The 21,215-nt window shown below is 39.9% G+C and overlaps 2 protein-coding genes across 4 annotated transcripts; both read right to left on the bottom strand.

Moving 5' to 3' along the window:
- Window positions 1-5,259: 5,259 nt before the first annotated feature.
- On the bottom strand, window positions 5,260-7,553 carry hoxd3a (homeobox D3a). Of its 2 annotated transcripts, none has more exons than XM_051403712.1 (2): window positions 7,091-7,553; window positions 5,260-6,943 (listed from the first exon to the last, which is right to left on the bottom strand). In XM_051403712.1, the coding sequence occupies exons 1-2, from the start codon at window positions 7,551-7,553 to the stop codon at window positions 6,198-6,200; spliced, it is 1,209 nt and encodes a 402-aa protein (XP_051259672.1). In that variant the 3' UTR covers window positions 5,260-6,197. The 2 variants fall into 2 exon arrangements, with proteins under 2 accessions (XP_051259672.1, XP_051259673.1); XM_051403713.1 differs by having other exon boundaries at window positions 7,109-7,553.
- A 73-nt stretch (window positions 7,554-7,626) lies between these two features.
- hoxd4a (homeobox D4a) lies at window positions 7,627-19,031 on the bottom strand. 2 transcript variants are annotated; one of them, XR_007885227.1, is made up of 4 exons: window positions 17,611-19,031; window positions 16,899-17,206; window positions 9,352-9,411; window positions 7,627-7,655 (listed from the first exon to the last, which is right to left on the bottom strand). XR_007885227.1 is itself a non-coding variant. In XM_051403721.1 (2 exons), exons 1-2 carry the CDS (start codon window positions 18,080-18,082, stop codon window positions 16,908-16,910), a joined length of 771 nt encoding a protein of 256 aa, XP_051259681.1. In that variant the 5' UTR covers window positions 18,083-19,031; the 3' UTR covers window positions 15,211-16,907. The 2 variants fall into 2 exon arrangements, 1 of the variants encoding a protein (XP_051259681.1); XM_051403721.1 differs by lacking the exons at window positions 7,627-7,655; window positions 9,352-9,411 and having other exon boundaries at window positions 15,211-17,206.
- Window positions 19,032-21,215: the final 2,184 nt, after the last annotated feature.

Genomic DNA, 21,215 nt, shown 5'->3' with positions numbered 1-21,215 from the left:
TCCAAACCCTGTTACTGTAATAGGCACACTTGTAGCTTGCCATGAATTAGAACTCTAATTATATTAGGTACTATTTTAAACAAAATAACACATTTCTTATGATCCATAGGTGTAATTTATAGCAAAGCCAGGTTCATTTTCCTGGGCAATCAATTTTGTGGTGTAGCAGAAGACTAATATAATTATGTAAAGCGCTGAGAGCTGAGTATCGCAGTCAGCACAGAAGGGTTTTTCGAAGATAAATGAAGATGCAATTTATTCACTCATAATTTCATACAGAAAATGCTGTGAAAGAAATCCATATGAGCATCAGAAAAGGGTAGAGGCTCTAATACTTTTTGATATAGACTACCAGAGCATTGTAGTCAAGGCTTGGGTAATGTATGAGTTACTTCAGGTTTCCTCACATCAGTGAGCTATATCTTTCACATGAGGAAGGAGGAGAAGAGCCTTTTGGCCAAGCCCTCTAAATCATACCCAGAGGAGTGAGTCATTTATTATAGTTACAATTATATCAATATCACTAACACATAAGAGCTGCCATAAATCCACGCACATCAGTTTCTGCGACAACATGCATGATCAATGTAGGGTGGTTCCTCGGCTATTCTCTTAGCAGTTTCTTTCCAGGTTTCTCACAGTGAAAGTGTTTAATGAATCAGCAAGAAACACACACTCAAAAAAGAAACTCAGTGTATTAAATGTATAGATTTTCAGTACCTAATCAATTATCATCTTTATTCATGGTTCCTCTTAAAATTGTGCATGTTATTAATGAAAACCCTAACCCATAACCCTGCTGTTATTTCACAGTGTGTGCAAAACAAAGGACCACCTACACTTCACTGGAAATCCATTTGCTGCAGGGGTCAGTAGCAGGAGAGCAGGAGCTGACAGGGTAAAGAAGGTGCTTGCAACCCTGCATCAGCCAGTTGTTCCTCAGTGGATGGTTTCCAGTGCTGAAATCATATTTCAGGCCCTTTAACAAACTATTTATTTGTCCATTTCATGATAATTCTTGTGTTTGTGTGTGGACATTTTTCCCATGCAATATGCCCTCTTTAATTAAATACCAGCGGAGGGACAGATGTAGACCTCTGCAACTTATAAACAAATAATGAGAATTCACATGGATGTGATGTAACCCTGCAGTGGTTGTTTAGTCTGTTTCCTTTCAGAAAGAAAAATGCAGTGTAGACTTTATGAGTTGGCAAACAACACACAGATACCCCCACGCATGAACAGAGTGTCTGCCTCCTCTGCTCATTCACACACACACTGTGTGGGGAATCCTTAATGACAGCAGAGGCCAGAGAGCAGGAAGGATTTCTGACAATGGTGTCCTCTAACATTCACATCCTCTGTCAGTATTTACAGATGGTCAGAGTGTGTGATAGATCAGTTTTCCTCCATCCTCCTCTCTATTACCAAAGAATTACTGAATATCAACACAAATGAGGAGAGAAATGAGATTCTGTTGGTCAGTTTGATGAACTGAAAGTAAAATTAGAATATGAAACCGTTAAACTTTTCTATAAAATGTGCACTGTGTTGGTGTGTGGACTACTGTGAGGAAAAAGATGGCTCCTACTTTACAAATTTGCTCGCCTGTATTTTGTATTAATAGTTGTATTGATAGATAAGAAAAACTGGTGAGTGAATGTGGATGAGATGAAAAAAACACACTATTTCAGGTCCAATGAAGTCATTTATTTTAAAAATCCTTCATACATTAATACACTCTTTTTCAATATCAATAAGTCAATAAGGACATTTGATGTAGCAACTTTTACATCACATAATGGCATAATAACAGTAGATAGTCACTTTTATCCATATTATTCTGTTATGTTATACATTTACAAAGGGAAAGCATAAAATCAGTCACTGAGTTCATAATTAAATTGTTTTGTTGTTCAGACTGAAAGAGACATCAATTTATGTAAATAAACAAGTAAATAAACTTACACAGATCCACAACAATGCAATCTAGTAACTTTCCCACTGACTCACAGGACACTCAGTAAACAAATTAAATTTAAAGCAAATTTCCCTTAAACTGAAACCCTGCAATTTAAAGCAATATGAGGCTATTTGTTGAGGAACAGCTAGTTAGTCAAAAACAACAATAAACCCTGCACTTTGGAGGAAGTCTCCTCATTACAGAGCGTTTCATCAGAGAGATAGCAGTGTAAAAGTCACAGACACAAACTATTGCTCCATCACAGGTAATAAATAAATTTAAGGGGTTGCTGTGATAAAAAAAAAAACAAAGCAGACCTCCAGGCCCCCCCTTTTTTCTTTCACATCTTCTGCTCCACGCCAGTCTTCAGCTCTGAAACCAGTTCAAACTGCGGGACAATTCCTCCTCTAGTTTCTGTTCAGGTTGTGGTTGAGATTAAAATCCCTTCTCTCTTTTCTGTTCACTTCCGTTTGCTGCTTTGTTGTGAAATTCAGTTTTGATCCGAAGATATTCCACTTGGTTCGGTGCCAGTAAAGCAGGACGAGACGCGTTTAATAAAAGTCAAAGCAGGTTAAAAAAAACAAACACACATTTTCTAACTCATCTTAATTTCTTCTGCAGCGTTTTTTTTTTTTTTTACAACTCCCAACCTCTTGTCTCTCGAGCCAGCGCGCGTAAGAAAATAAAAGCCCTCTTGGGATGGAGATGATCGCCGCTCACTTGCGCGCAGGAATCATCGCGATACGTTCTGCCAACGCCGACGTGCACGCCAACTTTCTTTCTTTCTTCTGGAGGCTGATGGCAGAATTGTGTTGGTGCAGTGGAGATGGATGTTTTACTGCCTGCGCCCTATTAATGAATACATGAAGCAGCTCTGTGACTCTTTTATTCTACTTCAAACACTTTGAATGGAAGGCTGGCTCTCTCCCGGTGGTCCATACAAATCTCCACTGCTACAAGCTCTCTGTCCATCATCTTAGACAATAATATAGATTTAAAAAATATATTTTAAAAAATGCATCAAGGTGTTTTAATTCAAAAGCCGGTTTTCTCTAGGTAGGATGTCCTGAGTAGAGATGGCTGTTAGCATTCTCTTGTTGTCATTAACAGTTAGCCTACAGTAGGGCTACTTCCCCATATGTAAATATTACCCTCCACTGAGCAGGCGTGGTCTTCTCTTCTTTTATCCAATCAGGGAAACAAAATGAGCTTCCAGCTGCCCTGTCTGCTCCAACAAAGCTCCTCTTGGTTGAGTTACTTATTCATGGCTATGATTTACTTGTTATTAATGCAAATCTAAATTTAAGCCCAACCTAAAGCATAATGTCTTATTCTGTTTACATACAAAAAAGGTTGAAACTCATTAAAAGCAACAAAATGCTAAAAGTAAACTAACATGTTTTTATAGTTTTCTAACCTGATCCCATTTTATAAAGTATATTTTTTGCAGAGCAGCTCGAACCAAAGGAACTATGCTGCTGCTATTTCCAATTGGGGTGAAACTTCCTGTTTGCATGCCAGATTGTTGAATTTGATCTGAGTTACACCCACGTCCAATTACAGAGCCAGGGGCTTGATGGCAAGGATAAAATCTGAAACTCCATTTGCCCCATTTGGTGCTGCATTTTAACTTTGATTCACCTTTTTTTCATGTCATAGTTTGGTGCATTTGTCCACGATAGCTTTTCTTTCAGGTTTAAGAGTCTACAATTGAAAAAAATGTATCCAATTTCACAAATGCTTTGTTTTAATCCTTCAAATTTTAACCTATCTTCTCATACCAGAAAGATGTTTAATTCTAAATGAAATAATTCAACTTGTTTCCAATGCACTTTCACTGAATCAGTTCATTTTTATGCAAAATGAAGCACATCACAGAAAAGAATGTTTGATTACATAAAATTATTTTATTAATTTTCAGCTTGTTTTAGGGGAAAAGGCCTTTTACGTTAAAATGTTCCAAATGTCATTTTATGAAAACTATTTTAGATCTCAATAAATGACTTGTGCGTGCAGAAAGCTGCAGTGTGGGAGATGAAAGAAGGAGCTCACCCAGGGTTAAAATGGCCGCCATCCACTGAATACTGAGGTGATTTGTAGCCTATTGTAGTAGCTCACAGCCAAAATCTATGAATGAAATAGAATGAAATCAACTTAAAAGCTACGATATTCAAGGATTTAGGATAATACTTGCGTGCTGAGTCACATTCCCTTAATTGGCTGAAACTTTTTGGGACCTCTGTGTCTGTGGAACCTGCACGGATTTAAAGTCACTGATGATTTCTGCGACAAGAGCTTCATTTTGCCCTGATGCGCTCTTAAATCCGAGGATGCATAATCTTAGAAAATGTGAACACAGTATGATTTTTTTTTTTTTAACTCTCCCCCACCATCAAAGATTGGGCTGCTCAGTTTGAAATGTGTTACTTGGATTTGGAATGCAAATGCTTTGTTCATGAGGAGGAGGGATCAGCGAGGAGTCTGAAAGCGACGAGTTTTTGATTAATGAGCTTTGAAATGGCTCTCCAGGAGCAATAAAGGATGAACTGCTCTCTCTCTCTCTCTCCCTCCCTCTCTCTCTCTCTCTCTCTCTCTCTCTCTCTCTCTCACACACACACACACACACACTCACTCACTCACTCACATATATACACGCACATCCATCGTTGCATCATTTCCAATGTCAAAGCATGTTTTTTGTTTCAATACTTTTTGGTTTTAGTGCCACCACTCTGCTCAGTTTTACGCACAAGTGAATGGACACATTTCTATACTTCCACTCCGCCAATTTATGAAAAATGATTTTGAAGATGAGTCTCAGTGTGTACCAATCAATTAGACAGCCAGTGATTAGGCTTTGGTCTATAGGAAAATGGAGCTTATTCTCTTGTCCCAGCAGATGAGAAGGTAATCATGTGGCCGAGTCTAAAAAAGTGACATGTGGAAGATGCAATAGGCCCATAGACTCACTTCCCTCATACCAATAAAACATCAATATTCTCCAGAGCCTTTTATACCGCTGAAATGCACTTTGCATTGGAAGCATAGAGCCGTCTGATGAGTTTTAGATATCCTGGTGTCTAATTATTGATTGGCTCTCCCTGTTTGGACTGTACAGTAGAGCTGTGAAGTCAATAAGCCTCCTCAGTTCTGTTACCTGACAGTTTCACCGGCAGCAGCCACTGAATAAAGAAGTAAAATAATCATAAACAGTGGATGAGCAGTGCTGCAGGGGTTGTTTCTTCTTTTCTTCTTTTTACAAAATCAACAAACTGAAATAAAAAAAAATATATATACAAGTTTGAGCACTTTATTTACAAAATGTTAAACACAATAAAATATAACATTTCAATATCATTAGGGTTTCGTAAATTTATGGATATCCAACTGAACGGAATAACAATGGAAGACAAATAAAAAATAGCAATGGACTACACGAAATGACATGCTGGTGTGTATAATATTTCATACTTCGATAGTCTACGTTTTGCTTAAGGTTTGACACAAGATTAACCATGGACATATAGTGGTGTTTATACACTATAAAATGCCCCATTTATCCCAGATTTACAATTAGAAATGCTTTTTTTCCAACAATACACTGCGAGTCATAGCATTTTCCAAACCCTGTTTTACCAACACTTCCAAGTGCACTGATCTGTCCAATCTTACAAAAAACGCCACACTTATAAATACTCGCATATAAACGATAAATAATGTGCAATACAAAAGTTATTAAATAATAAATATGCTATATGCTAGTACGAAAGATTATGCAAAATAATACAAAATAAATAAATAGGATGCCCGTGAGGAGAATGAGATCCTGACAAACAGACGCAAATTTCCCTAAAAGTCCTTCTCTCTAAAGATGAGCTTCTACTTTCGTGATCTACAAGACTTACCTTCAAGTAACGGCATGAAATATTCAGTCAAAAATTGCGCATTGCACTTAAGAAAAAACAAAACCAAATAAAGAAAAAGGAACAACTGACAACCAGGCTAGTCTGCCTCTGCGCATCCCCAAATATTCAAGAGAAATGGACAAAGCTGTATTATTTAGAAAATAATTACACAATAGCATTAATAGTAATATCAATAATACTGTAATAATACACACGACTCACTTGGAGTGTAGTTATTAGACTAGTGAGGTAATAAAAAGAGCGCAACATAATTTTGGCACACATACACACACGCACGCGCACACACGCACACACACAGGAACCACATATTACAAATGCGTGAGTTTAGGCGCTTCCTGAATCCTTCCCTGAGACGCTTGGTGAGAGGTGAGGTCTGTGTATGTGGGATGGGGATCACAGGGTCCATGATGGTGGTTTCCTGGGATCTGAGCGGCACAGCTGTAGTCCACACTGGTGGATGAGGGGTGGGGAAGATGGCCGAGGTTGAACATGGGGCCCGAGGCTGGCATGGAATCAACAAAATTCCCACCCACATAAACGGGGCTGCCTTGCAAATTGGCGTTGGCAAAGCTGCCGTTGCTCTGCATGCCGTGGTGTTCGTACTCGGAGCCCGGGTACCTCTTCTGTTGTGGGATGCAGCCACCCAAGGGCGCCGTGTACGCGGCCAAACCGTACATGTTTTGCTGGGGTTTGGCGAATGACGGGGGCGAGGGCGCATCATAGCTGAGGCCGTTCTGGAGCTGGCCAGAGTATCCAATGTGATTTGGGCCACTCAGCGGCGGGCTTCTGTCCGGGGAGTGTCCCAGGGGAGAGTGTGCGAGCCCTTTAGACTTCTGGTCCTTTTTGTATTTCATCCTCCTGTTTTGAAACCAGATCTTTATTTGGCGCTCGGTGAGATTCAACAGATTTGCCATTTCCACTCTCCGAGGGCGACAAAGGTAGCGGTTAAAGTGAAACTCCTTCTCCAGCTCCACAAGTTGTGCGCTGGTGTAAGCAGTTCTGACCCGTTTGGAGGCCGGTCCCGGTGGGCTCTTCTCATCACTCACCTCGCCTCCTGTAAAGGAACCACAGCATCATCTTAGCGTCTTTTGAGTCATTTTTATTACAAATGCAATCATAAACTGTAAGCACAACAAGGCCCAGTTCACACCCCACCCCCCACCCCTACTCCCCCCCCACACACACAGTCATGCACACACACCTCCATCCTGATCTCTACCTGCAGTGGTGCAGTTGTTGCCCTTCTGCTTTGCGTTCTGCCGGGTCTCTTTCATCCAGGGGAATATCTGCTTGGTGAGGGCTGGTGTGGCACTGTTGGAAGCGCTGGTGGATGGAGATTTCTTCTTCTGGGATGCAGAGCTGTTGGAGCTTGGAGAGGATGCGGACAGTGGAGGTGCCTGCTGCTCCCCAATACTCGTGGCTTGGCTGCTGCTGTTGCTTTGACTGCTGCTTTGCCGCATGCAGTCTCCGTTCAGGTCACTGTCTTTGAGGGTCGGTGGCCGGACAGCGGAGGTCTGGATGGGACAGACTGACCCCTGGTAGTCACTGTCGATGTTAGAAGTAGGGTAGGACTGATGAGCCAGGCCGTAGTTGTAAGAGTCTGGTTTTGGGTAGGTGTAGCCTCCAAAAAGTCCAGCGTTATCGTAATATGTTGCTTTCTGCATTTTGTGGATTCAACGCCAATAAGCCAGTGAAACTCTATCCAATGGCATGGATGTTGTTTATTCACGTGATTGGTGTTTCCCACCGTTGCTCCAGTCTGTAACCTATAAACAGAAATATATCAGACTCATGTGGGCCCACACGAATAAGGCCTATACTCATTATAGCTGCAACTTCCCTAACATTAGTCCAATGACTGGTTGAGATTCAAGGTTTCAGATAAACCAGTGGAATCACTGTGCTTGGTCTCAAGACTCATGCTGCTATATGTTACAGCAGCTATTGGATTAGACATTGCCAACTATCTCTACACTACAGTGTCTGTAACAGTGACACATCTCCCAGTCCCGAGCCATCCGACTCATTTCTGGCACAAAACAGTTAAAGTTTAACTTGCGCTAAAAGGACCCTCGGGGAGGCTTTAGGAGTCCCTCAGAAATAAGCTGAATCAGCATTTGACACACACATACACACAATACCCTTTTCACTAATCACAAGGCCTGACAAAGCCCGTCATGCTTTGTTCCCTGCAGCAGAAATATAGCCCACCAAGGCCGCGCACACATGCGTTTGGATCACATGTTTACGCACACAATAGGCTACATATTAATCTCCTCCACTGTTTGTTATCATTGTTAATATCAAAAATGTGAAGGAAAGCGGTGTGAGAGTGTGTGTGAGTGTGTGTGGGAGAGAGAGAGAGAGAGAGAGAGAGAGAGAGAGAGAGAGAGAGAGAGAGAGAGAGAGAGAGAGAGTTTTGTTGGGTGGGGGTGGGAGTTAAATATGATATTTCATTAGCCTTTACACATGCCCCAACCCATATATTTGTGGCTGATTGGTTGTTTTTCTGCCTCAGACCCATTCATGCAAAATGTACCTTTAATTCTAAACAATAAAATAAATAAATACAACATTGCTCAAATAATCTGGTGGATATTTTCTTATATAAGCAGCTACATTTGTTTTTAAGAATATAAGAGAGAGACGCAACCAGCATTTTTACTAAGTTGAAACAGAAATATCAAAGGGCCCTGCACTGTATGTTGGTGGCTTGAGGAGGTGCAGTCTGCGCCGTGCATAACAATTGCACCTGTCAGTGTGGACCGCGGCAAAATTTATGACCGCAAATGTTATGGTTGTAAACGGCCTCAGAGTGGAATGAAAAGCAAAACACTCCTCAAGACTCGCAGCCCTCAGAAGTGTAAAACTAAGCGTAGGAGGAAGGCAAGGGAAAGAATTTCATACTCGGCGACTTCTCCCATACAGAGGCTCGGTTTATAAATGATGCCTCCATTCTGGCTGCGCGCAAGTCTGCAGCCAAACAGCGAGGGTGAAAGACTGGAGATATGTTGCTGGTTAGGAAGAGACAGGGCATACTGGCGATGGCGCATCTTGTAACCCGCTTAAAAATGTGGAACTCGTGGGATGAAGTGGGGGAAATTCTTCCTGGTGTTATAGTTTGTATGTTTTTCATTAATGTCTAAGAAGAATGTGAAGATGATTAATGCATTTTTCTGTTTGCTTTTCTTGTGGAAAAGGAGTATTAATTGTGCTCTTGTTCATTTGGCTTCACCCGTGCGGCGCTGTTGAAAACTGGACATATAGGAGTGGGACTCCGGCCTGCGCAAATAATTACACGTACAGGCTAAGTTGAAGTCATCCCTCACGTCTGTTTTAGTGATTTAAGCCTCCTGTGAAACACTGAGAGCGTTAATATGTAGCCTAATAACAAATCACCCTTTCACCTTGTTAGCAGTTGGCTGTGCTGTCCACTCCCTTCATTAAAGAAATGTTACTCACCGAAATCTGCACAAATCCGTTTTATATTCCTCACGCATTCATCACTGCTCCCACCTCGACCTGCAGAAAAATAAAATAAATGTTTTTACACATTAGTTTTGGGTTATTTTTTTTGTTCCTTTTAAATCACAGTCCAATATGGGGCCTGAAATTCGATGCACACACATATTTTATAGGGAAAATATATAAAAAATCAGGCCCAGTCTTCTCCATCATTTAAAATAATATAATTTAAAATCATAATAATTTAATATAAAAGCTCAAGTTAAAAAATTTATTTGAATTCAAATGATTCCTGAGCAATTACCCCCCTCATATCCTCCATATAAATATATATAAATTAAAAAGAACTTGTCACTGACCACATATGACACTTAAAAAAAAAAAAAAAAAAAAAGTCTCTGCTTGCACAGCTCGAGAGAGAAAATGTCTTACATGTGCACTTTTACACAAAGAGCCAGCCCAAATAATTTAGCAGTCATAAGCTTTTTTTAGGTGACCTTTGGGTCATTCAGCGTTAAGTCAAAGTTTAATGAACAACGAGCAGTTTGGCTTCAAGTAGACACAAGTTCTCAGATAAACTCAGAGCAGCTTTTTCAGCGGGGACTGAAACACAGGAGAAGATGCTCGACCGACGGAAAGAAAAGTGGAAATTAAAACCCCTCAGAACATTTCAGTGAATTGTTTTATTTTCACTGTGAGTGTGAAACCACGTCTGCTCTCCTGCGTGTATCTGAAAGACAGAGAGCTCCCTCAAAATGTGATCGTGGGGATTTTAAGATTCCTTGGATGTGGAATATTTGGTTTAAACTGGTTGATAATCTGCGCCTGAAGTGCTTTTGAGCACACTGGGCTACTAGTAGCAGACATGGTCCTCTTTTCAAACAACAGTGTTTTTCGCCTACGCGTTGTTACGGTAAGTTTGGCTCACACAATGGGCCGGACTCAGTGTCGAGTGTTATTATCCCAGGACTCGTTTCTCTTGGTTAGTCCTTCAAATTCTCTTCATATTTCAGGTTAAAACACTCCTGAGAGGCGTTTGTTGTTATTGCTACAAAATGTTTTGTTGCAACCGAGAAATAACTGCGGTTAATAATTGTGGAATAATTGTCGTTGTTGGAGTAAAATGCAACGTCTGTTTTTTTATTCTTGGAGAAAATAGGAGCTGCTCGCAAAATGCAGCAGCAACAGTTTTTGCCTTTTGTTGATTTCGGTGGAAATCCAGAAGCCATTCCTCAAAGTCGCACAACTACGACTATATTGCTTATAAAGATGTAGTGTTCGTAAATTAAAACCTTAATGCATTGTAAAACGAGAATGTGTGAGCAGAATGTAAGCAAAATGGAAAATAGTGCAATAGTAGTAGTTAAATTAAAGCTTTTATTTTCTTTGGGGTTCAGGCCTAATTTTATTCCCAACACCAAAGGAAAAACAAATAAATATTCACGAGTTAGAATTAACCAAATACAAGTAAGACAAAAAAAAAAAAAAAAACGTATCCAAATAGTAATAAAATGAAAGTATTTGCCTTATTCCTTGTTCACTATCCATCCCGGTGATCCTTTTAAAACTTCAAATATGAATTCGTGTATAATATAACGTTGCAGCTTAACAAAGCCATATAGTTGAAACACATAAATCACCGCAAACGCCACTGTGACGATAAGACAACAAATTAATGTGATTTACGATCCAAGAGTCAAAAAGAAAAGTTCCTCTCCTACTTCTTCTTCCGAGCCGGTTTTCATCGAAACGTGAAATCAGCTGAAAAGCGCAGAGCAGCTCAGGCTCAATCTGTCGATAATATTTGAACGCGCTTTCTTCCCCCCCAAAAAGAAAATTATGAATCTGCTCTTGAGGAAGTGGCTGTGGACTCCATATCCGCACGGTCGCCGGCGAGAGCGACATTAACAAGCATCGCCTCCTTGAGTGGAATAAATCATATATATTTCCTTGCATTATATTAACCCGTGGTTAAAGGTTGCTTTCTGCCATGCAATTGCTTACCTGTGAATCAATTCATCATAAACCAGTTTCCCCCTCTCTCTCTCAGTCTCAGTTCCTTTCCACGCAGTCTGTAGAATAAATCCTTCACCCTTTGTCTGTAGACAATGCTGTCCTAAACCTGATCTTGCTGTTTTTCAGACATTTCCATATACCAATGGAGACAGTATTCCCGAAAGAATGGAAGGACTCGCATTCAACTACCAATAAAAAGCGAACAAGGTATCCTTATTCCAGAAAAAAAAAATCCCTGGCAATCAATCACCCATTGAAATATACAGGAATTCAGAACCGGATAGGCCTGTGCAGATTTGGAGCTAACATTAGGAGATTTTTTGGTGTTTCGGAAGCTTTGTGATGACAAATAAAGGCGCTGCCTTAAGATACAAGCATATTTGTTCACGTGATTGTTCTCTTCTTCAACTGAGCCTTACCTCACCAATCCATTTTGATAAAGGGTGGCGTTTATTTCCTCATCTGAACTGTGTGAAAATGCCCCACTGCCTATTTCTTTTCATCTCCCACTGAATTTGCGAGCATTGCATCTCGTCTGCACCTCAGTTTTTAAACACAAGCATTATAAGCTGTTTTTAAAGGCGTTGATGATAAATATTTACACATCCTGTGTTGCTCTATCAGGGCAGTAGTTGCAGCATCCATAGTGCAGTGTGTTTGCGTGCGTTATTTCAACAGTTTTCTGTGCATTTTATATGTTACAGCAGCTTTGACATTTCTATAATGTTGTAGATTTTCTCCTAAAAAAGAAACTGTTTGCAATTTCACAATAAAACGTGTAAAATTGGCCTTCAACGCAGCACAGTTAAGTATTTTGGGATAATATTGTTAAACAATACTATTATACCTTCTATCGATGTCCTGTTTAGTCGCCCAATAACTGCAATGATGTGGGATGTTCATTTTAAAAATGATTTATGAAATAAACGACATGTGGGTCTTTTTTTTCTCTTCCAGCTGGGGCTGGATTGTATTCAAATAAACCACATTATCATATTTAGTTTGTTGTGTCTGTCCTCACACACTGCTGGAACACAAAGAGTGGGAGAGCAATGTCTTCTCCTGCATTGTTTTCAATATGAACTCACAGGGGGGGAAAAGCAATGGCATAGTCTAATAACCAATAAATAAATATATTGGAAAAGACCAGAATGGATTGGAAGAGGAAGATTTGGAGCCGCAGAGAGCGTCGGCTGCTTCAGCGGTGGCTTATCTTTGCTGTGAAGAAGAAGAAGGGATGCAGGACTGGTAGCGTCGCAGCATATGTTCAGAGGGTAATAAAAGTGAAAGATTTACAGTTTTCGCCCGGCCCCCCAACAGCCTCGCACCCTTTCAGGAATTACTGAGAATGATTTACAAGGAGGCAGAACTGTCAGCCTGCCCAAACTTCCACTACTTCTTAGAAATCAAAATCAAATCATCCCCCCACTAACAATAAAAAACAGCAGAAATCGACTGACCTCTCCAGCAGAAAGCAAAGATAAATAAGCTGCTATTTATCTTATGTTGGAAACTTGGAGTATAAATCAGGATATGTCCATTTCTACTTAGCAAACAAGATACAACAAGTTATAATTTTAATACTGTGTAAAAATATTCAGACTAAATTGGTAAAATAAATCTGAATAGGAGTCTGAATAAAGTATTAGTGGGCCCTGTGCAAGGGCCACACTCAGATGTATGTGTCCGAAAGAGCATTTATTCAGAGCCAGCATCCACAAATTCATGTCACTGCCCTTTAGTTTTTACCATTTATCCTCTCAGTCCCTCTCAAGATAAATGCGTGAACCAGCAAGCACAAAAAAAAATCTACCATTTCTAATATATTTAAGAATAAAAAAAAAAAACAGAAGACATGCACACAGCGACCAACCAAATTCTGCTTAGAGCACACACATCAAAGGGAGCAATTTATCAAATATCACGACATTTGATATCGTCATTTACCAGCTCGGGCAACATGAAAAATGCTGAAATATTTACCTACCCAAGCATCCATCGGTTCGGATGTGTCGCTAAAGTGCGGGGCTACGGTTGCGCCGGGTATCGGATATTATTTTCTTGGGGGATCTCTTCAGTTTTCAAGTCTGATAGAGTCCTTGCGATTAATGACGACGCCGTGTTTCTAGGGGGACGTGCTGCATTAATTATTTAGACAATCACGTGGTCGAGAATAGAGAGCGGAATGGTATAGTCTCTGGATTATATCTCTGAATGCAGACAGCGCACTTTAATATATCTTAGGGGGGTTGTCTGGCTCGTAGAGGCTTCTGCGAAAACAGCTGGAAATCAAATATGGCCGGATGGAGAGCGACGACGTTGTATTCCTGCACTGGGTGCAGTGTCATTGAAAATGGCACTGCCTTTGGCTCCCATTTATTGCTGTTCAGACATGTAGGTCAGTGTGGCTACACACTGTACGTTGTAGTAGGCTGCTCTGACCTGATAATTGCTGGAGGAAACTGTGTTATGATGTATTTCATTTCAATTCACGTTTTAAGACGAACAGTTCACACAGCTCAGGTTTGATATTGAATGGCTTTAGAAATAATAAATAATATAATGAATAGCAACTAATGGTTCACTTTAAAAACTAGCATGTATATATTAGGTGGATTAGTCCAATTGTGCCAATAGCACCCCCCCACTCCCCCACTCCTCCTCCTCTCCCCCCCCCCCTCTCTCTCTCTCATCCTCTCTTCAGCATCTATGTGCAGATCATTTATGGCAGGATGGTGGATTGGTAGCATCACTTTGTCTCAGCTCCTCTCTGAATCTATATGACACGCACTTGTATCTTACACACACACACACACACACACACACACACACACACACACACACACACAGAAACATATAAGCGCCCGTGCACGCCTATAAGCCCGCACGCGCTCAGTGGGGATCAGACAGTGGTCGCTGGGGATGAAAACACTGCTGAAGATTGTCTTTCCACATGTCTGTTTATGGCCACTATTGTTTGTATCAGAACTGATTGTGTAGTGTGGAGGGTCGGAGGTCATTGTTGCAGTGGGTCATATTCAATAATGCCACAGCTCGTGAAGCACGAGAGGGGTTTAATATCAAATCTGTGTGGTTGTTCATTATGTGTGTAAAACAATGACTGATAAATGTGGCGTAATCTGCTTTTGGAGCAGGGCCACCACCTCTGAAAGAGTTTGTATTTGAATCTACCAGGCCAGGAAACTTCATTTGTGTTTCTATTCCATAATAAAGACTTCTGTAACAACTCTTTTTCCAATAAAGACTCAATTCAAAGTCTAATAAGAAACCAAAAGCAGTTTTCATAGAATAAAATCAAACTGAAAAGCTCCACTTAGAGCTTATGTGGATGTTTTTTGCGCAATCATGCGCTCATTTCGATAAAAGCCAATGAATGAAAATTAAGAAAAGCCAGAGAATAAAGTCGTTTTTTAACATGTTTTTTAAAGAAATGCTACACTTATTGTAGACAACTGATATATTTATGCTAACGAATGCTATAAATTTCATGTTTGACAGAAGAAGAGGTTGGATTTGCAAATGCAGCGCACATTTGGTGCATTTGTGGATGTTTTGTAAAAGGGGGCTTTAGGTCCATATGGCTCCACGTGCTTGTTGCCACTCAAGAAACACAAATTTTCCCACCAAAAGTAATCCTTTTGTAAATGGAGCAAAACGACTGACACTAAATAGCCAAATTAAAATAAATAAATAAAGGAAAGTTAAGAGCTATAAGAGAAATTATAAAATACCTCAGTGGGCCCGGGAAAACATTTCCTCACAATAAGTGGAGTGCAGAAAATAAAAAATATTCGCGACAAAGTGCCCATAGCAATCATGTAAATGCATAATCAGTAGAAATCTTTATTTTTTCCAATATACTTCTCGCAATCTCAATGCACAATACAAGGTAAAAAGCATGTACAAAAATAAAACCAAAAAGATTGCATATTGACATGAGGAGACAAATGCACAAATCAGAACCTTTTGGGGGCTTCGCCTGATATAAATACTATTAAAACACGTGTAAAACTATGGAATTCACACACTGACTCTTGCTTTGAATGCTTTGGCTTTTTTTAAGTGTGGTAAAGCGCTCCAAACCAAAGCGAACAGCGCCTGGGAGAGAAAATGCTGCCTGTCCGGCGGGTCAGGGGGTGTTGGGGTCAGTCCTTGCGGCTGAAATGTGTCCCCTGGATGAACCTGCCACTGCTGCTTTGTCGACCTTCGGTTGAAATACCTTTTCAACTCTCTCATCGTGAAGACTTCAGAAAAGAAGACCTCCTCGTATACTGGGAGAGCTTCTGGGCTTTTTTTTTTGTCCGAAGACAATGACGGTACAAAACAAGAAATATCTGTCTTGAAACGTGACGTGAAAGCCCCCCTCGGTTAGCTCGGTGTAAATGAAAAACTCTAAAGATTCCCATGTTAACTAAGACTAAAACTTTTGCATAAAGCCATGCTAATAATGCACAAGAGTTCAAACATATTTTAGATTAATAAAAGTTTAACGAATACTTTTAATTAAAATTGTATGTGTGCTATACGAAAATTTACAAGTTGTTTATTTTTTTAAACAAATAAATAATGGCGTAAAAAATCATATGAAAAAAACAATTATACTCCTAAATATTCTGGATTTGATTATTTCTGATGAGAAACATCCAATATCAATTCGATGCCATGCAGGAACAAATGATCTTTCATATTAGAGTTTCAAATGGCACGAAAGAGCCTCTGAAAATGTACACTGTTTACACAGATGTCAGGAGAGATTTATAAGGGCACTCAGAATAGTATGCACACAGGAATGTCTTGCTTTTGGGAATAATATTTAGGCTAAGAAAATTTCAAAGCTTTATTGTACAAAATAAGTTAAAACATACTAGTCACAAAGATCTGAAAGATTCACGGGATTTTTGCAGTTTACGAAAGTAGGTTGTGTTAGGCGTGCTCTGTGGAAATAAGGTTTCCTTCAAGTATATATAATATATATTGTGCGTTTAATGTGAAGTTTCAATGGGAGAAAAACTGAAATAACCTCTGTCTCTGTGTGTGAGTGAGTGTGTGTGTGTGTGTGTGTGTGTGTGTGTGTGTGTGTAATTTGAACGAAAGGACTTCCCTGTTCTGAATGAAGCAATTAAATCTTTCAACCAGCGTGAATCCACGTGAGAAGAGCAGTAACACTTTGTTTAAATCCACGAAATCAGCCGAGGTTGTTCATTAAATGTCCTCGGGGGGGGACGTCCAAAAAAAAATAAAATAAAATAAAAAAATAAAGTTTGTTTCGATGGTTTTGAGTCTCTCTTTGAGGAAATTAAAACAAGAAAGAGGCTCAACTTTGAAAACCTCTCAAACCTCAAGACTGATTGATTTTTCTGACTCAGTCTTGAGTCAACACTGCTGGGGTCATTTTTGTTAAATAAAAAAAAAACAAAAAAACGACATCAGTCCATGCAAAAGTCAGATGCAACCTCTGTCTTTTTTTATGTACAGTTTATTTCTAAAAAAAAAAAGGTGTGACACACCTTCCTCTCTTATAATGATGTGATATCAGTCTGGTTATCCTTCTGAATGCTTTGCAGATGGCTGGAGGCTGGTGCAGATCTGCCCTTGGTGTTGGGTAGTTTGTGATCTTTCTTCCATTTCATCCGTCTGTTTTGAAACCAGATTTTGATCTGCCTTTCGGAGAGACAAAGGGTATGAGCTATCTCAATCCGTCGCCGCCTGGTCAGATACCTGTTAAAATGGAACTCCTTTTCAAGCTCCAAAACCTGCTGCCGGGTGTAAGCTGTTCGGGACCGTTTGGGCTCAGGTCCTGTGTAATCCGGGTTCACTGGGAGAAAGAAAACAGAAGGAAAAAAAAAAGAAGAAGTCACCAAATGTGGCCAATGCAGCATGCAGGCAAAAACAATACAAGAGGAGTCTCTCTACCCGGGGCGCTCAAACTTTGAGGAAATTCACAGGGAAGCGAGAGCAGGAAATAATGGATGATTTTCACTGAATTTAAGCAGATTTGCTGCAGATTTAAGCACCATTACAACCGGTCAATATGTGTTTTCAGAAGCTTTCAGGCGCTCACCTAGCGGCCTATTTCCTGAGCTATAAAAATTTATGACTTGTGTAATTGGCGAGGCCTTTCAAAGACTCCCATAAATATTACACTGAATGATTTCTAAAGTACAGGTCTCAGTTGGTCCATAAGGGAAGATGAAGGAGAAGGAGAAGTGGAAATCTTACCAGTAGTTACGTGGACTTTCTTCATCCAGGGGTAAACTACTGCAGGCTGCTTGGCTTGTATCCCATTTTGGCTCTTTGTGTTTTGCTGCTGTCCACAAGTCCGGGGTCCGGCCACTTGGACCGGGGCCCCCTGCTCAGTCTCTGCGCTAAAGGGACTCGAGTGGCCGGATCTCTCCTGCACATGACCCCGTGGCTGTGCTGTGGAGTCCTGCACAGTGTTGCAGCTGAAGGGCTGCTCCGTGTAGTTTGACCGTGGGTAGATCCCTGGATGCTGAAAGTCTGTGTCCTGCGATGTAGTACTGTAGTAGTCCGAGCCCTGCTCAGGTATATAGTTATTTTGCGAATATTCCTCGCAGGGAGGAAATTTGGGATCCACATACTTAGAGTTCACCATATACGAACTCATGGCCATTAATTTCTGAAGGTAGAAAATACTAATTTTTCTCGAGTTGTCTTTTTTTCCTCCCTCCATAAAGCCCTCCTACTTGGTGTCAACTGAATAAAGTTAGCGAACCATGTGACCAGATCGGCCAATAGAGGTGACGCTGGTCCATAAACGGGTAAACATACAACTAAAAGCAATTTCATCTAACTTGAGATAAAACAAAATTAGACCCTGGTGGAAAAAAAACACAAATATTGTCATGACAGATCTGCGTGCACATTTGGATTATAAAAGGGCATGCTGGAAAAATAATAGAAATGAACATGGCTCCAAAGCCTTATTCAATATTTAACTTTAAAATTATAAAACCCATTTTTAAAAAAAAAAAAAGGTCGCGCTGACTGTGCATGGAGATGTTTTATTCTTGCAGATATTAAAATATTTCAGTTTCTAAGGTCTTACTAGAAGGCATGGTGTTCAACAGAGAAACCAACAAAAGATACAAAAAGCCCCATGGCATAAAAGCAGCGAATAATGACTGGGGACAATTGATGGAGACAGTCTTTGTCAAGAAGGGGTCATCCAAAAGTTACACGAATCTCATCACTTCATCTGCTCCCATCCCTTTGAAGAAAAAAAACTGTCTCAGGAGCCTATTGGCCAGCAGCAGCAGCCTCTGGGAATCAATAATGTAGAGACACAAACGACTCACAGGAGGGAGAAGCTACAGCTGGAGTGTGCTGTGGGTTCGTTTCTTTTACCAAATCCACTCTGGTGCTGGGCTAAATAGAAAATGCCTTCTTCCTAATTATGTTTATTTTCATGTGAAACATTTTGTGTCAGATTTCATATAAGCCTCTTGAGTTTCAACATGCCCCTGAGCCGCTCTTTGCGTGTGTGTATGTGGTGTTGTCAGATTTACTCTCATTCATGAACAGCACTGTCACTGTAGCAGCTGACAGGCACCAAACGGCCTGATAAGATGGCAATAAGTCAACAAATCGAAGTTTTTTCATCGACCATATACTCCCCTAGAATCGAATCTGTGACTGTGGTTTGATCACACAAATTCGGTTCTACAGGGTATATATAGACGACGGCAAGCGACACTTCCCACTTTTGGCCCTATAACCGCAGCACTTTATTTGTAGAGCACTTTCAACCAAACAAAATTTACAAAGTGGCTCACAGTCAGGATAAACAGAAACATCACAGGAACAAGGTTACATAAGGAAATAAGAGGCATGCATCACAACCAGATGGAGTAAAATACACTTTGAAGGAGTCTTTTTATAGCCTATAATAATACCAGAGTGTCTTCTTCTATTCAGTCTCAACTTTTAACACATTTTCTCTGATTGGATCAGCCTTTTTCTTTTCGTTCTGATGATTTCCTTTTAATGCATTTCTCTTGAAGCAAGCCTCTCTTTGAGTTTAGGGCCTTTGTGTTGTTGGTTTGAACCAAAAATTGATCACACATTAGTTTCAAACGTCTCAAAAAAAAAAAACTGTAGGCCTACAGGCTCCCTCAGCCCAGAGCATAGCTGTCAGTGTAAGCAGCAGAAGACACTGAACGAAAATATCCGCCAGTATATCAGGTCAGTGCGTTAAAGGTGTCTGTGCAGTAGGTCATCTGTCCATCATAGTCCAAGTTCACAACAAGAAAAAAAAAGCCCATCTTCTTTAAATGATATAAATAACTTTTCACTTTTGCAAGCTGTCACCTCATAATCAAAGACAAGCATTTGTCAAATAACGTTGATATGAACTCACCAACAGTTAACCTCCATGGCTAATACAGAGGAGCTTATCACCACTGCCCGAAAGATGAGACTAGAGGCCACTGAGGTCGAACTAAATCATTTACAAACTTATCAAAAAGTTCAATTATTTTCCGTCCTGCTGACAGCTCAAAGGGAGCAAAAGTTTACCAATTCCTCGCCGGCCATTAACCAAACCACCATGGCGGCTCCTGCAACATCCTTACAAATGAATTAAAGCTGAGAATGGTTAAGAATGGCTTGTTATTGTGTGTTATGATCAGAGTCAGCAAAATATTTCTCAAGCACACAAAATGATTTATAATAAAATATTTTCTTTTTAAATCAGTCTAAATGGGAGAGTTTATAATGTATTCTTATGGCAACTAGGCTACTCGACGCTTTGGGTCAGTCAGGATCAGATTTTGAATGAAAGAATGAAATTATAATCTCAGGGTAAAATTTATGTAACTTTTGTTTTGAAGCACTTTTGGCCAAATGTGACACTGTTTATATCACAGGTCTAGAGAAGCTTAAATAATAACTGGGCCATATTTTCTTTTGTATTAAAGAACAATTGTATGCAGGAAGTAACTGATTATTTACTGGATGGTGCATTAAATCGTTTTTCAGTAGAACATTTTGGCTGAAGTTTCAGCTTCAGCCTCATATTGTCAATGTAAAAGTTATAACAGAGAAAGTAAAAAAAAAAACACACAAAGCACCAAAATGAGCTGTCGACTTAACATAATGTCACAAAGACGTGAGGCTTTTATCTCTACTCTGTATATTTACACTTTCAACAAAAAACATAAAATATTCGTTTCAACCACAGTTAAAAGATTAAATTATAGCATCTGTAAAAATTCGTTCTTGCACTTCACATTTCAATATTTGTTAGACAGCCTGACCTGTCTTTCACCTTGCCCTGCAAGTCCTTCAGACGGGTCAAAGCCGAGATTCACAACAAAAGAATGATAAAGTCAGCGTTTCCTGGCAGCTTGTGTTAAACGAAAGGCCAACTAGTTCAGCCCGACTCTGTTTCCATTAAGATTACAGGCTTTTGCTTTTAAAAAGATTAAGTTGAGCGTTTGAGAGCAACAGAAAACAAGAGGCCGATTTAATCAGATTTTAGGGCGAAGTAAGGGAGCGTTTATGACTGGTAATAATATAAAATATAGGGTAGCTTAAATTCCTTGTAAGCCTTGTATTAAATAGCTAATTATTTAGCCCTTGGTACAGTGGATTTCTAACAATGACTGACGAAATTAATCATTTAAAGGCCTGCAGAAGAAATGCATTAGGCCTACAGTGAATAAAGCAGCAGCATAATGTGAAATAAACAGCTTTTTATTGTTGTAACCGCAGTGCTGTTTTTAGTTGTTTATACATCTCAGTGTGGTTGAAACTGAAACTCATATTGTCGCACAAACGAATTGTTAATTGTGGAAATGGCAACA

The sequence above is a fragment of the Dicentrarchus labrax genome, unplaced genomic scaffold, assembly GCF_905237075.1.
Source record: "Dicentrarchus labrax unplaced genomic scaffold, dlabrax2021, whole genome shotgun sequence".
Taxonomy (NCBI): domain Eukaryota; kingdom Metazoa; phylum Chordata; class Actinopteri; family Moronidae; genus Dicentrarchus; species Dicentrarchus labrax.
Note: the sequence above shows the minus strand (reverse complement) of the source record. Positions and strands in the feature narration are given on the sequence as shown.

Excerpts from the sequence above, each read along its gene's own strand:
- hoxd3a (XM_051403712.1), bottom strand. The coding sequence starts at position 7,553 with ATGCAGAAAGCAACATATTACGATAACGCTGGACTTTTTGGAGGCTAC. Across the intron at positions 6,944-7,090 it reads AGGTAGAGATCAGGATGGAG|GAGGCGAGGTGAGTGATGAG; the intron begins GTGTGTGTGCAT and ends GTTCCTTTACAG.
- hoxd4a (XM_051403721.1), bottom strand. The coding sequence starts at position 18,082 with ATGGAGGGAGGAAAAAAAGACAACTCGAGAAAAATTAGTATTTTCTAC. Across the intron at positions 17,207-17,610 it reads GAAAGTCCACGTAACTACTG|TGAACCCGGATTACACAGGA; the intron begins GTAAGATTTCCA and ends TCTTTCTCCCAG.